We start from the raw sequence: 14,845 nt of genomic DNA, 5'->3' as shown, positions 1-14,845 counted from the left end.
AGTTTTGTGTTCTTGGCACTAAATGTATTTCTCTGATGTGATATGCTTTCATGTTCTTGCCTGTAAATACCGTGTGGCTTTTTTCTTGCCAGGGTAAATAATAATAATAATAATAATAAATAAATAAATAATAAAATAAAAATAAAAATACTAACCCCGTCAACTACAAATAACCCTCTTCAAATATAAAATTGGTTAAGTTTTAGGACAGAGAAGTTCTAAAAGACATTTTTACCCTTATTTAAAATGACTTAATTTCACTTATTTCACATTAGGGTAAGGTACAATAAAGACAACCATATAAAAGTTGAGTCTTTTTTGGATAATGACACCCCCTTGTCAGAAATTGGATCCAAACAACCCTTTAAAAATATAAAAAGTCAAGATTGCTCTTTAATATTTTATTGATTTAAATTGCAAAATATCAAAACTCTTAAATGACATTTTTACCCTTAGTATACACTCATTACACCTCACCACTCTCTCTAACAACCCCCTCTCTCTCTCTCTATATATATATATATATATATATATATATATTATGTATATGTAAATTGTAAATCCCAAACACCATACCACACCCAGAGACCACCATAATCGTCGGTCCACCACCACCATAATAGAAGCACAACTACCACCACCACCACCACCACAACAGAAGAACAACCACCACCGTACCCTACCCATAGCCTTTAAAACCCTTACCCTTACCCACCACCAAACCCACAATCCCTCCTTCAAACTTAACACCAAATCCCTTACAAAGAAATCCATCGTCGTTAACCCCTCGAATCTGGCCGCGGTGTCGACGTTGTTGCCGAAGACGGAGACAAGGTTCATCCCTGTGATGACCGTGCGCTTTTCCGGATCCTTCTCGAGCTTGGGGGTGAAGGTTGTTGGATTGATTGACAGTGGCGGTATTGGTTGGTAGCAGTGGATTTGTGGGGTTCAGTATGAATTGGCAATGGATTTGTGGGTTTCAATACGAATTGTTTGGACTCTGAAACGAAAGAGATAATGTCTATATTGATGGTTGGTGATGGTGGTGGAAGTGTTGGGGTGGTGTGATTGATCAGGGATGGTGTAATCGGGAAAAATGATGGGTGGATAGAGAAAATCACACCAAGCAAATCATACTCCCTTACCGTGCAAAAGGAATATTTCGACGACCCTGGTAAAGAAAATGACGATGTTTTTTGTGGTTTTTTTGCCAAAATTAGTGGCTGAGATGAGGGACGATATTGGAGGTATGTGTGTGTGTGTGAAGATTTGGGTGTGTATATGTTAAGGGTGGCAAACGTGTGAGTTAGGTCGGGTTTAGGTTGGTCAAATTTGGGTTGTGACCCATATTCAACCCGTTTGTAACGGGTCAAATATGGATTGGGTCAAAATAGGCTTGGTTAACCCGTCATGACCCACCAACCCATTTTAGGAAAAATAAGTATTATTATTTTGGGTGATCTCATTATTATAGTTTTTTATTTTAGATGGATAAACGTTTGTAAAAATATGTATTGATGATTGTAAATCCTCCAATTTATTTTTAAAATTCTTTAAATTTATATTTTTTTTATTTTATGACTAGACATGCATGAAGGTAAGATATATATATATATATATATGTGTGTGTGTGTGTGTGTGTGTGTGTGTGTGAAATCATCTATTAAGATTTTTATAGAATAAATAATTAAATGAATAAATTTGATATTCTTACTTTGAAATACAGATGTAAACATAGGTCTGTTTCGAGCCTAGTATTACATACACGATGAGTCCATGATCTGGGAGATGCTTCAGTAGATTAACACTGCCCTCTATTAGAATTTGGGTTGAACAATCCATTGCTTGAGTTGCATAATTGACTTATAGTTCTTGTCAATGTCAACTTATTTGTAAACCCATTAGGATGAGAGATAAAATGATTCCCTCAAGACAAATGCCTCTGTTAATTTGTAGTAGCTAAACCAAAAAAGAAGATTGGTGCAACTTTAACACGCCTTCTCATATAATCCCTTAGGATCATTACACCATTCCTTCTCTAGACCATCAATGATAAGAAGCACCGAAATTCAATTTTAACATCCTATGTATGTTTGCATATGTATATAAACATCTAGAAAGAGATAGAAGCGGATGGACCATTAGATATTGTTGCAAGAATTACCAAAAGAAGTAAATGATATTTTTGGTAGAAAAACAGAGCATATATAATACACATGAATACATTGTATATGTGTTGTGGATGTAGCAGAGCAATACTATAATACTACAAAGAATTTTAGAGAGAGAAAGAAGATGATGCAGAGAGAAACTTAGAGAGAGAATGAGAGAGAGAGAGTGGGAGAAACATAATTTTGGATCATGTGAGAGAATTTTAAAGAGGAAGAAGAGGTGAATTTGAGTAAAATAGTGTGATACCCCTTAATCTCAGAGACATGGGTTGATCAAGTTCACACTAAAAAATCAGGGGATACCAAAATAATTAAAGTATTTAAATAAGCACATAATACAAAGATAAATAATAAAGAATAAATACAACGCTGAAGAAAAACTAATAAATAATAATTTCATTAATTAATAATTCTTCAAAAATTACAACTCGGGAATCCCGTAACTCAATGACCCCTTAACCAAAATCCACTATTCAGAAATTCATAAATAAATACTAAAGTCAAATGGCATAATAATATCCTACTTTGAAATAAACAAGAGTAGATGATAGATAAGCCTCCAAGCTGCGGATCTTCAACCTCGAGACTTGGACCTCTAAGAACTTGAAAGATAAAAAATAATGGTGGGTTAAAACCCATGAGCAAACTCCCTCTACTAAGCCTCTGAAAACCGATAAATAAATCATCACTAACCAAAACTAAAGTTTTATCCTTTAATATAAAGTGGTACTTACAATATATGACATCATACATAATAAAAAAATAATTTTTCCAAGTCCCAAACCATAAATAACAATATAAATGTAAATATATTTATATATAATTAACATTGAACAAACTAACCTCTTTTAGAAGTTTATTTTCTAAGCCTCAATTTAATTTAAATACTTATGAACCATAATAAATCAATCATTCTTATAATAAAATATTTTTCTAATTATAATTAAATTATCATTAGCAACCCTACTATGCCTCCAAGAGTATATTTATGTCCATACAATTCAAATAGTAATTTATTTATGCATTGAGAACTCGTCCATGCCTTCACAAATATGTTTTTCTCCATACTATAGAATAACAAATCCTCCATGCTATTAATGTATGTATTTTGTTCCTACAATTTATTGGTAATCTGTTTATGCCATGATAACTCATCCATGTTTCTAAATAAACCATATTCAACATTATAATTAAATACAACATTCATACAATATATAACACATGCTTTGAATATGCATACATAAAACATTACTTTCATATTTTACATGACAACGTATCAATTCATCAGTACCATATATAATCATGATACATTAGACAATCACAACCATAGATCTGGATTATAGATCATAAATACCAACAAACATCATTCCATTCAGCAATTAGACTTATGTATTAAATTACATAATTTAATAATATAATAGATTAATTTAAAACTTATTAATTAATATTAATTCTTCCCATCAATTATCATAACACAAGGTTTTCAGCCCTACATAAATGGTTTCCCATAAATACTCCATCTCGGTTTAAATAATTTTCCGACATCGTCTCACTAAGACGTAAATATCTCCTAATAGGATAGGAATTTGAGAATAAAATTGATACCATTGGAAAGAGGGCGAAAAATCTTTGAGTTTGAACTCAAGAACGACTCCATTTAGATTTAAGATGACTGAGTTATGACTGTTTCAATTTCAAGTGTCGAAACAGGCCAACAGGGCTTCAGCACGCGCGGCCACGCGCCGGATCCAAATCTTCTTGTGTGGGTGAGCTCATGTGCTACTGTGAGCGCGGCAGCACCTAATCATTCGACTGTTCCATGCGCCACTACAACCGTGTGCGCGCCCGCACCAGATCCGCACTGTTTCATCATGCCGCATCAAAGGCTCATATTCGCGCGCACTGTATTTGCTTCCGTCGAAAAATCGCACTTTACCATTTTATTTATTTAAGTATTAAAGTAAAGCCCTGAATATTTCATGGAAGTGCTAATAGCCTAATATCATTAGCTCCTTAATTTGATTATGAGATTGACCTCATATCTCTTATTGCGCTCATGTTTTATATGAATACAACTCTAACATGATTTTATCATTATGAGGATTCAAAATCAAAATGTCTTAAAATAATTTTAGACGAGATAGATAATTAAATCTGCCCTATTAATATCATGTTGTGCATGTGGCCGAATCTTGAACGGGATAACAATAAGAATGATGAATGGATAATGTTCTTTGCATTTTGTTTTTCCTGGCAAACCACAAACAAGACAAGAAGAAAACACAAAAAGTGACAAAACACAACAATACTACATTACAATACAATACAAGTTATATAACAATACTACACACACACTCATTTATTTATTTCTTTCTGTCAATATATATATATATATATATATATATATATATATATATATATATATGACAAACATAGCAGTACATACCATATATGATGGGTGGATCGAGTACAGAAAAGTTATATCAATAGATTCAGTACACAATCAACTGCTATAATCAGGAAATTAAGATCCATCACCCATTCCTGCTAGGTCTAGTGCCAGCATGGTCATTAGTATTCATGTTGGTTACCCCATTTGACCTTGGTTGCCCACCAGAACTTGGAACACCACCACCAATACCAAACCTCCCATTAAAATTCATTCCACCACCACGTCCTCCTCCGTAACCATACCCAAAGCCGCCACCACTACTGCCACCACCATCTGGAATAGATCCACCCCATCCGAATCCAAACCCACCACCTCCTCTGTTTTGACCCGAACCTGATCCGAACCCCCAATTACTGCCGGTGGGGCCTATACCAACGCCCCACCAGTAATCCCAGTTTCCATCGGGCAATGACCCGCATCCCCACCGGAAGTTCCACTCTCCGTGGTGGCTGGAACCACCTCCTCCACCTCCACCGCCTCGACCATCCATGGTTTTGCCTGGTTCCTTGTTGGGTATGTTCCTTGAAGTAGTAGTAGGAGAGAGAAGCATTAAGAGTGCAACTACTAACAACCCCACTACCACCCATTTGTCCATCTTTATTATCAATTTCACTGTCAACAGTGGCGATGACAAATTGACTATATATATATATATATATATATAAAAGATCTTGACATACACTTATCATGTATTGCCAGGGTAGATATTGAGTGCTTTGCCATGCTCCCACTGTATATTAAGTCATTGGTATATTTGCCTAATGAAAATTAATATAATAATTAATTAAGTATAATTTTTAAAAGTTAATGAAACTAATTTTATAAAATGATATATTTCTATTGCTTCAACATACTAATAACATGACATACATGACCATTGAATATCTTCGGCTGCCATACAGAATATATGCTAAGCACTCACTCACTTGAGGCGTTGAAAAAAATAGCCAACGCAACATTTGTATTAGAAGTTTGTTTTATTATTATTATTATTATTAAATATTAAAAAAATTAAAGAATATATATTTCAACTGGTGCAAGCTTCCAGTAACCACGTAACTTGTCAGTGACCATTGAATATCTTCAGCTGCCATACAGAATATATGCTAAGCACTCACTCACTTGACGTGGGATTGGCATTTGACACCTTTAATTGTTTGGCTTGGTTTGGTTATTCTCAGCTGGTTGGTGCTTTTACTTGACGCCCAATAATTAATCGTGTATTTACAAGTCACACCATTAATTCGAATGAGTCAGCAAATTAGTTTTAAAAGGATTTTTGTACATTTTAAATGTCAATTGTTTCTTAGCTCATCATAATTGAGGTTTCTCAAACATAATTTGACGTGTTTCCGTTGGACGATTTTGTTCAGAAATATTTTTTAAAATAAGATTTTCTTAAAATAACTTCTTATATATATATATATATATTTAGATGGTGAGAGATGATTGGTTTAAGACATTTTTAATAAGATATGGCACAGTAACAGAGAAACCTTGCTCCCTGTTTGATGCTCTGTGACGTCTTGCTAAGTGCGGTAATGCACGAGGAAGTAGTGACGAGCAACTCTGCCGTCTTGGTTGCATATACAATACGTACTACGCCCACGCGTATAATATGCAGCTGAGTTGCGCTTTACCGGTTGGAACTAATCACAGTTGATTAGGGGTGGCAAATTACGGCATGACAATACGACACGAATACGATATGGGTTAAAAGGGATTGGGTTTGACATAAATGAGTTTGGGTCAAAAAAATGATGATACGATTAACCCATTTATTTAACCGTGTCGGGTTAGGATTAAGGAGTTTAACCCGTGTAATCCGTTTATGACCCATTTAACTCAACATGTTATAATCGTGAATATGACCTATGTAATATGTTACCTGTTTAAATTCAATTAGTATGGATGGTTAAATCATTTCAACATAAATCTTGTCTATGTTTTATAAATTTTCTTTTTATTTTGAATATTTGAGTTAATTATGACAAATTTTTTCTATTATTTAGGATTTAATCAAATATTAAATGTCTCGTTTTGATAAACAGATCATTAAACGGATTAATTTATTTACCTGTTTAATAATTGAGTTGGGTTAGTATTAAAGATTTTGAAACGATTATTAAATAGGTTGAATTTAAATTTACCTATTTAATATAATATATTTACATTGACACGACACGACACGACACGAACACAACCTACAAACACAAATGGCAACCCCTACAGATGATAAGTCCCGAATGCCCATTTGACAATATATATACATTAGCCTAGAAGATACCACTGGGCTTACTTCACGCCAAGGCTTGGAAATTTTATTAGGAGTATATATATTGTGTTATAATAATTGAGTAACGTTTGTTATAGACACAAATTTTCAAGGTAAAAAATCTGATCAAATTTAAATTCCTTTGATAACCACAATTATTTTGATTCGAGAGAGAAGTAATGTTTCGGTTTTATAGCGTATTTAAAATTATTTTGAAACTGATTTTAGAACTAAAAACATAAAATTATGTTCGGTAAAAAGTATTACTAAGTTTGAAGATTTGAATGGTCAATTAAAAAAGTTATTTTAGAAAAAAAAAAAAAAAACAAATTGAACAATGCTTAACTACCGTGTAGAAACATGCAAAAGTATCATTTTGATACTTCTGATTTTAGTCAAAATTTTAGAATCGTTTCGGTACTATTCAAATGACAACAAGCGTTGTCGAACATAATTCCTATTTTTGTTTCGTTACAGTACACTAAAAAACAAAAAATGTGAAACAAAAACATTAACTAAACCGGTGTTAATCTATTCCTCTTTTCACCACTTTAGTTACTTTTAAATTTGTTGTCGAGTAACGTTAGTTTAGCCGAATAAGTTTGACCAAATCACTCACATAATTGTGTAACCCATCACTCTTTCTTGAGTGGTCGACATATCCAGAATTGGTTCTAAGTAGTATTTTTGTTTTTCTTTTCTGTCCATGATCCATTTCCTTATCAACCATGATGATTATATTACTAGATTTCTACTCATGTTCATCGATGTTGCCGATTTCTTCTTTTAGAGAAAGATAAAAATTTTAAGACAAACAAGAATCCTTGAAATTTGCATATTTATTTCTACAAGGAGCTTGCATTACAAGTAGTGATTCTTGAGTTGATGAGAGCGAACACATATATTCTGATAGACAAAAGCTCCATAAGGTCTAAATTATGGTTACTCTTGTTTATTGTAAAGTATTACATATAATATATCTAGAGGAGGGCATTAACTACAAGTTTGAAGTCCTCAAAACTAACGGTTCCATTCCCATTTCCATCCACAGAAGCAATAATGTCCTGGCAATCATCCAGAGACAATTGCAGTCCAATATCATTCATGGCTTCATGTAACTCCTCCCCTGTCACAACATCATCGTCCTCGAAATCCAGAGCTTCAAAAACACGTCTCAGAGATGTCGCGATGGAGCCAACTTCCAGTTCGTTAGTGTTCATGTCCAAGAACTCCTCAATGCTCAGCAGCCCGTCCCGGTTAGTGTCTCCTCTCTGCATCATTGCCCTCACTTCTTGTTCACTCGGGTTGTACCCGAGTGACCCCATGATCCCACCGAGCTCTGCAGCCGTGATTGAGCCATCGTTGTCTGAGTCGAACGCCCTGAACGACTCCACCAGGCTCATTACATGGCTCATTGCCTCCATTTCGGCGGAGAGAGACCCAGGTTGAGCCATTATTGTATGTGAAGTAATTTAGGACTATGTTGTAACTTGCATTTCCATATAGGCTCAACTCCCGCCATTAAATAGAGGTAGGAAGGGATTCTTTGTGTCGACATAAAGCAAAAAGGAAGGAAAGACAGATTCTTATGCTCAATTATTCAATATTATCCTCAATAAATGGTAGCAGAATTTGATGAATGTGACAGTAGATGCTATCTAGTTTCCTATCGTGGAATTTGAGTCATACCCAATGGTCCCATCACCATATATGTCCGTCCAATTTCATTTTGTTCCCATACTTAAACAAGATACTAATTTCAGTGATTGTTACACTTTTTGCAATGATTTTACAATATAATCTGATCAGTTATTACGGACCTCAAGCCCCTTCTTCCCAAATACACCCAAGTAATTAAGTTCTTGGTAGAATATTTTATTGATTTGAAGATTTGAAGAAAGAGGATGTGTGAGAGAGGATGGATGCAGGGAGGGACTTGGTAAATCTATTTTCGGGCATATTAAACATAATAAAATAAAAATTTAAACTAACCTGCAATAAAATGAAAAATAGAATTGTACTAACCGGTACAGCAATAAAATTAATTCATATTATAGTAATTGGAAGAAAAAATGATTATTAGTAAAAAAATTATATTTTCATTTTTTTTAAACAATTTTTATTTTATATTTTCAATTTCATATGAATAAACAGTATTTTTGTTTGGTTGTACGGGGGTAGAGTTTGTTATATACATTCCTCCCTCCACATTCAGTCACTTTGATGTTTTCTGCTTATCTGACTATCTTAAATATAATTTATAAATCACGCTTTAAGAAAATTCATTATTTCTTATCTCTCTTACTGTACCTCGAAAGTACATTTCCGAGTCTCTGACAAAACCAACAAAACTTGCCGCTAACTTATTCTTCTCCCTCACTCCCTATCATTTTCAGGATCACTTTTGGAGTTTGGAGGTTGTTGATATAATTGTTACTCTTACCTATATATAAACATAGGACTGGGCAAAAAATCTGCGAATCTGTGAATCCGATTCGATTCGATTCGTACGGATCGAATCAAATTGCTAAACCCACGGATCGGTGGTGGATTCAAAAAATGTGAATCCGTAATTCACGGATCGGATTACGGATTAGCCTGTCAAAAATTCGATCCGATCCGTGGCTAATCCGTGTATATATATATATTATACAATATAATTATTTATTTATTATTTATGAGTTGAACAGTGGACCACCGACAGATTTATTGAGCAAAGACAAATCAGAAAAATAATTTACATAGCTATTAGCTTCATCTTTTGGGTAGTTGGATCTGAAATAAGCATAACCATTGTCTTCCAAACTTAGCAGCCTCCATCAAAGCAAAGAGAGTCAACTCAGAGCCTCCATCGTCTGAGACATACACCGAAAGCTTCTCTGCCAGATAATCATAAGCCATCACCGATAAGGCCATGTTCACAACACTCATGGGTGACTCTTTGTATGGATCTGCACATATAAACATGTCCAACCCCGGAAAATCTTTCTTGCTGTGAGTGCTCTATCGAGGTTTTCTGGGAACTCCCGACGGTGGATTGGACGCATGCAAAAAGACTGCGTAACCACATGAACCCTAAGAGGAGATCGGAGAAGAAAATGGAGATGGAGATGAAGGATGAGATCCGCGGATTGGATCCGATCTGATCCGTTATTTCACAGATTCGATCCGATCCGATCCGTGGGCTAATGGATTGGTGGCGGATTCAAAATCTCCCAATCCGTTGCGAATGGATCGGAATAGGATTTATGCCTAATCTGATCCGATCCGATCCGTGGCCACCCCTAATAAACATCTTTTCTATAAGATACAACTATAATACATTATAATTAACGGTTAAGATTTAGATACTAGAATTCTCCGCCTAAACATATACATAATTTTTTTTTTTTTCCATAAACAAACTCTTAGTCTTAAATTTTCTCCAACATACCAATTTCTACCAACTCCATAATGTTCTATAATCCTCCATCTCTCCACAAAACTCCATACATTCTTATTATTTTTAGTCTTTTACATTATTGAAATGAAAATATATAAGGTGTAAGAGAAGAAAAATAGCATATGTATAGTCAAATTTTAAACAAAAAATTTTATACCAAACATATCTGTGTTCGTATTTATATAAATAAATAAATAACTAAATAAATAAATAAATATATATATATATATATATATATATTGTATGGCAAATTTTTTAACATTAATTTTTAAACAAGAAAAACAAATTATATGTGTACATTTACAAACACGTATTTTCCGACCACATTTTACTAACTGTGTTATCATCGTACTTTGATTTGTGCCTGAACATTAGTTTCCGAATAGAAATGTAGCGAAAAGGAAAGAAAAGAAAAGAAAAGGGAGAAGAGATCCATTTTCTCTAATTTTACATTCTTACTCTTCAAGAAAGCCTCTCATAATGAGGATAATAGTCAAATCATCCATATCGTCCAAATTTCAAATTCCATTCTTTATAAAAAAAAAAAATTTTGTATAATGTTAATCAATGTCGGACCAAATCAACTAAAATGTGATGTTAACTCATTAGTCATAGAATAAATAACAAATATTATCACGATGATCCCTTTAATTAATTTCAATTATAAGTTGAAATTAATCAATTACAATGTGTTATATACCAACATTTAATGCAGTGATCATCTCTCTTTATTTTTGCATACAACTTGAAGTTAATAATTGTTCATGAAAGTACAAAAATTTTTTCTCAATTGCAGAGAGAGAAACTTTATACTTCCAATAATTTTTCAACCCCTTTTTTCTCTCATTTTCATTTATTTATAGATAGTTACAACCACTTGGATGATTATAACAACTCCTGGGCTGAACCTATCTTCTTCCTTTTTGTTTGGGTTCAACTTCCTTCATCATAATATGGGCTTCCGTAATGACTTCTTGGACCTGGGCCCATTCAGCGAGGACTTGCTCCATCTTGGTTATCCATACCCGACCCGTTCTTAGCAATATGAATCATACCAAACCCGGATCATTAATGGTGTCTTCAGTTCAGTATATGTGGAATGAAAAAATTATAAGAAAGACTTCCCTATCAATTATATCTTATCAATTAGTGATATCGTGTCATCAATACAATCGGTGTAATAAAGTATCTCTCAAAAATTGCGTATGTCTGGTGATAGATTAAAAAGGTGCGTGCTCTAAGAGGTCCGATGCCACTATCACTTAAAAAAAAAAAAAAAAAAATTATGTTCATTCTTTTATTGAAATCCTTTGGGTCATCTTATAGGGCCATGCCCAATTCATCATGTGGCCAGCCCAAAGCAACGTGAAAGTTCATTTCACAAACCAAACTGAACTCAGGCTAGACTGGATCTCAGATTAGGAAGAGCCAGGGCCCAGATTAGAAGTTTAGGCCTGAAATACAAGAGAATTTGAAGGCTGAGTCAATAGAAACCCTTTAGGCCTGAAATACAACATAATATGAAGGCTTGACTGAATAGAAAGCTCTCTATTATAATCATCCCATCCTTGCGAGAACAGTAACCACATCCATGGTCATGAGTATTAAGCAAGAGATTCATGCAGATAGGAGAAGTATTAAGCATGTGAACATGAATGGAGTCATCATCACCGTCTACGTCGAGCCACCGACAACGATCCGTTTACTCCATAAAAATGATCCCATCAAGAGAATCAAGCCTAAACCATTTTCCTCCAGGCCCCGGACGGTGAGAACCCGCGGCTACGACCGCCGGGCACAGCTCCTGGCCTATGCTCAAGAGTTGAGGCATGGCAATTCCAAACAATCACAATGGCACAAAAATAATTCAAGGCCCAAGCCCAAGGTATACAATATTTGATCACTTTTACTTTCATGCATATATATATATACACACTTTATCTACATGCAGAATAATTGTTTGCCAAATGGCAGAGTTGGTGGAGATGGTCATCTTCTTCCTCAAGGCTTCGGATATCGTTTTCTCGGTTGTTTTATCGGACTAAAAGGCAATGGAGATACGAAAGTTTAGTTTCGGAGGAACAAAGTGGAGTAGATGGATCAAACAGCACCGAAAGAATCAACAGTAGCACTAGAGGCAGTGAGAGGAGCAAATCTCACATTTGTGTAAATGGCATTATACATTTATTTATTTTCGTTAATTTTTATTTATTTTTTCAATTTTCTTACATTTTGATTTTTTTTCCCTCTATATTATGTGTATGCAGAGTAAATTAAGGAGTATGCTGAAAGAAATATCATGTGGCTGGAACTGCAACAAAGGATATTAATGATGATTAATTATGAGGATGGTTGTGTTAATACTGAGAGATGATTTTTGGGCAAGAGTGATGGGAAAATTCAAGCCGTTTGATCTTTGATAGAAACATGTTGATCATATTGGGAGTGTATGAAGTATGATCAGATAAGCTAGCTCTGTTGTTTTACTATTTTTTATTTTTCTTTTTCTTTTTCATTTTTTCCTAAATTTTCATGAATACTCTATCCTTTGATCCACTTATTATGGCTTTGTTTGTTACTTGGAACTGTAATGATCCGCTATTTTCTCCAATAGGTAGGATTGTTCATTTCAAAAGCAGCGAACGAGTAGTCAAATGTTTGACCGGTCAACAATTAACCTAGTAATTTTTTATTGTGATATATATATATATATATTTGTTTTGGTAAGTATTGTCATGATTATAACCAACCTGTAAAACCACATATATATATATATATGCATGGTATTTATTAAATCATTTTCTATCATTTGCGTGTTGCAAACCAGAAAATGGTACATCAAAATATGCTTAGTTGTGATGGATTTTTGCTTTTTGCACGTTTCTTTTTCAGGCTTCGACAATCAGACTTCCGCCTCACCTTGGTAACTTTTGGCATCTACGAGTCAAACCTAAATTTATCCCAAATCAAAGAGCGGGAGAGAGAATACTATATGCATGAAGTTGCAGATAAGTTTTTGAATGTCTAGAGGAAATTGTATGAGTAAACTGCCTCTTACATATTTTATACCATCTGAAGATGTCAATCCACTTTTCCTAACAAATGATAATGTATTTTAGGACTCCATAAATCATTTACACCAAGAAAATATTTCAATATATATATATATATATATATATATATATATATATATATATATCTGGCTAGGTTTGCCTTTGCCAAAAAAATGCCAATGGCACTACAATCCCAAATATTAGAATCCTATGGTATAGCTGTCAAATGCCAAAAGATATGGAGGTTTAAAGCATAGAGACATTAAGGCAACGATAGTGAAAATTAAATAATAAATAATAAATAAATAGAGACTGGAGTTTTGGGTCTACGCAATGTGAACCATGATTACTTTTGCCATTCACAAGTCAAACCTAAATTTATCCGAAATTATTCAGGAAAAAAAAAAATTATTCCAATTTTTTTTTTTTTTTTAAAAGAATACTATTAACAAATACCATTGCAAGCTGAGGCAATGAAAAAGATATGGAAGTTTAAAGCACACAGATACATTAAGGCAACGACAGTGAAAATTAAAAATTTCAAAGAATTTTTACTATAATGAAGCTAAAATAATAAATAAATAAATAAATAGAGCTTTGGGACCACGCAATGTGAACCATTTTTCTTTTTCTTTCTTTTTTTTTTTTTTTTTTTTTTTTTTTTTTCGGAAGATGAACAATTTACAATTTCCTAGCTCATGACACACTCCCAATAAACAATGTTATAACTTAGATCCCAAGGTCAAGTCATAACTTGCAGATACAATGAAAAGCACAAAAAAAAAAAAAAAATCAATCAATCAGAATATATGACATCTTATAGAAATATGTAAAAAAATCCAAAGGACAAGGAAAAAAAAAAACATAGAACTATCACCACTTTCTTTGTGGATAAAAAAGATGAGACTATAAACCACAATTAATTGTACCCCTAGAATTCTGATATGTTTGTAATATTGCAGCTTCAAACCCCACCCATGCCAAGACACTACACAGCATGCAGTTTTTCCTGTATTATGTATTAAAGTGCGATGTAAAATAACTAAAGCGAAAATTGTGATCTCAGTCTCAAAAAATATTCTCATTTTACGTTTAGTGTTTAATCACTTGGAAGAGAGTAGGCTTCCAGAAGGTATTCAATTAAAAGAATGGGTATTAGAGGGCTTGCCAAAAGATTGATTCACATTGACCTCGATTCAAATGTTCGAAAAACTTTCCTTGAACCCTGGACGTACTCTAGTTAGAAACATTGTGGAAATGTTTTGCATGGAGTCTGGAGAATTGTTTACTCTTGATAACTTAGTCAAAATGTGATCTAATATGTCTTTTTGGAAAATTAAAGGAATTTTAAAGAAAATGAAAATATTAAAGGGTCCAAAATGATATTTCCAATGTTTGAAAAATGGAAGACTGATAAGGGGCTAAAATGGCATTTTAAAAAAAAATAGGTTT

At 33.7% G+C, this 14,845-nt stretch overlaps 2 protein-coding genes across 2 annotated transcripts; both read right to left on the bottom strand.

The window, feature by feature from the left end:
* Nucleotides 1–4,705: 4,705 nt before the first annotated feature.
* LOC132272952 (putative glycine-rich cell wall structural protein 1) lies at nucleotides 4,706–5,218 on the bottom strand. The gene has a single exon (XM_059774012.1). The coding sequence runs from the start codon at nucleotides 5,216–5,218 to the stop codon at nucleotides 4,706–4,708; it is 513 nt and encodes a 170-aa protein (XP_059629995.1).
* A 2,483-nt stretch (nucleotides 5,219–7,701) lies between these two features.
* LOC132274575 (probable calcium-binding protein CML29) lies at nucleotides 7,702–8,402 on the bottom strand. Its single transcript, XM_059775886.1, has one exon. It carries the CDS (start codon nucleotides 8,350–8,352, stop codon nucleotides 7,879–7,881), a length of 474 nt encoding a protein of 157 aa, XP_059631869.1. The 5' UTR covers nucleotides 8,353–8,402; the 3' UTR covers nucleotides 7,702–7,878.
* Nucleotides 8,403–14,845: the final 6,443 nt, after the last annotated feature.

Source organism: Cornus florida, unplaced genomic scaffold (assembly GCF_030987335.1).
Source record: "Cornus florida cultivar Cherokee Brave unplaced genomic scaffold, ASM3098733v1 CherokeeBrave_3.0.0_Hap2_Chr09, whole genome shotgun sequence".
Lineage (NCBI taxonomy): Eukaryota > Viridiplantae > Streptophyta > Magnoliopsida > Cornales > Cornaceae > Cornus > Cornus florida.
This window is presented reverse-complemented; position numbering and strand designations above follow the sequence as displayed.

Bases quoted from the DNA above. Each gene is read 5' to 3' on its own strand.
- LOC132272952 (XM_059774012.1), bottom strand. From the start codon at position 5,218: ATGGACAAATGGGTGGTAGTGGGGTTGTTAGTAGTTGCACTCTTAATG.
- LOC132274575 (XM_059775886.1), bottom strand. From the start codon at position 8,352: ATGGCTCAACCTGGGTCTCTCTCCGCCGAAATGGAGGCAATGAGCCAT.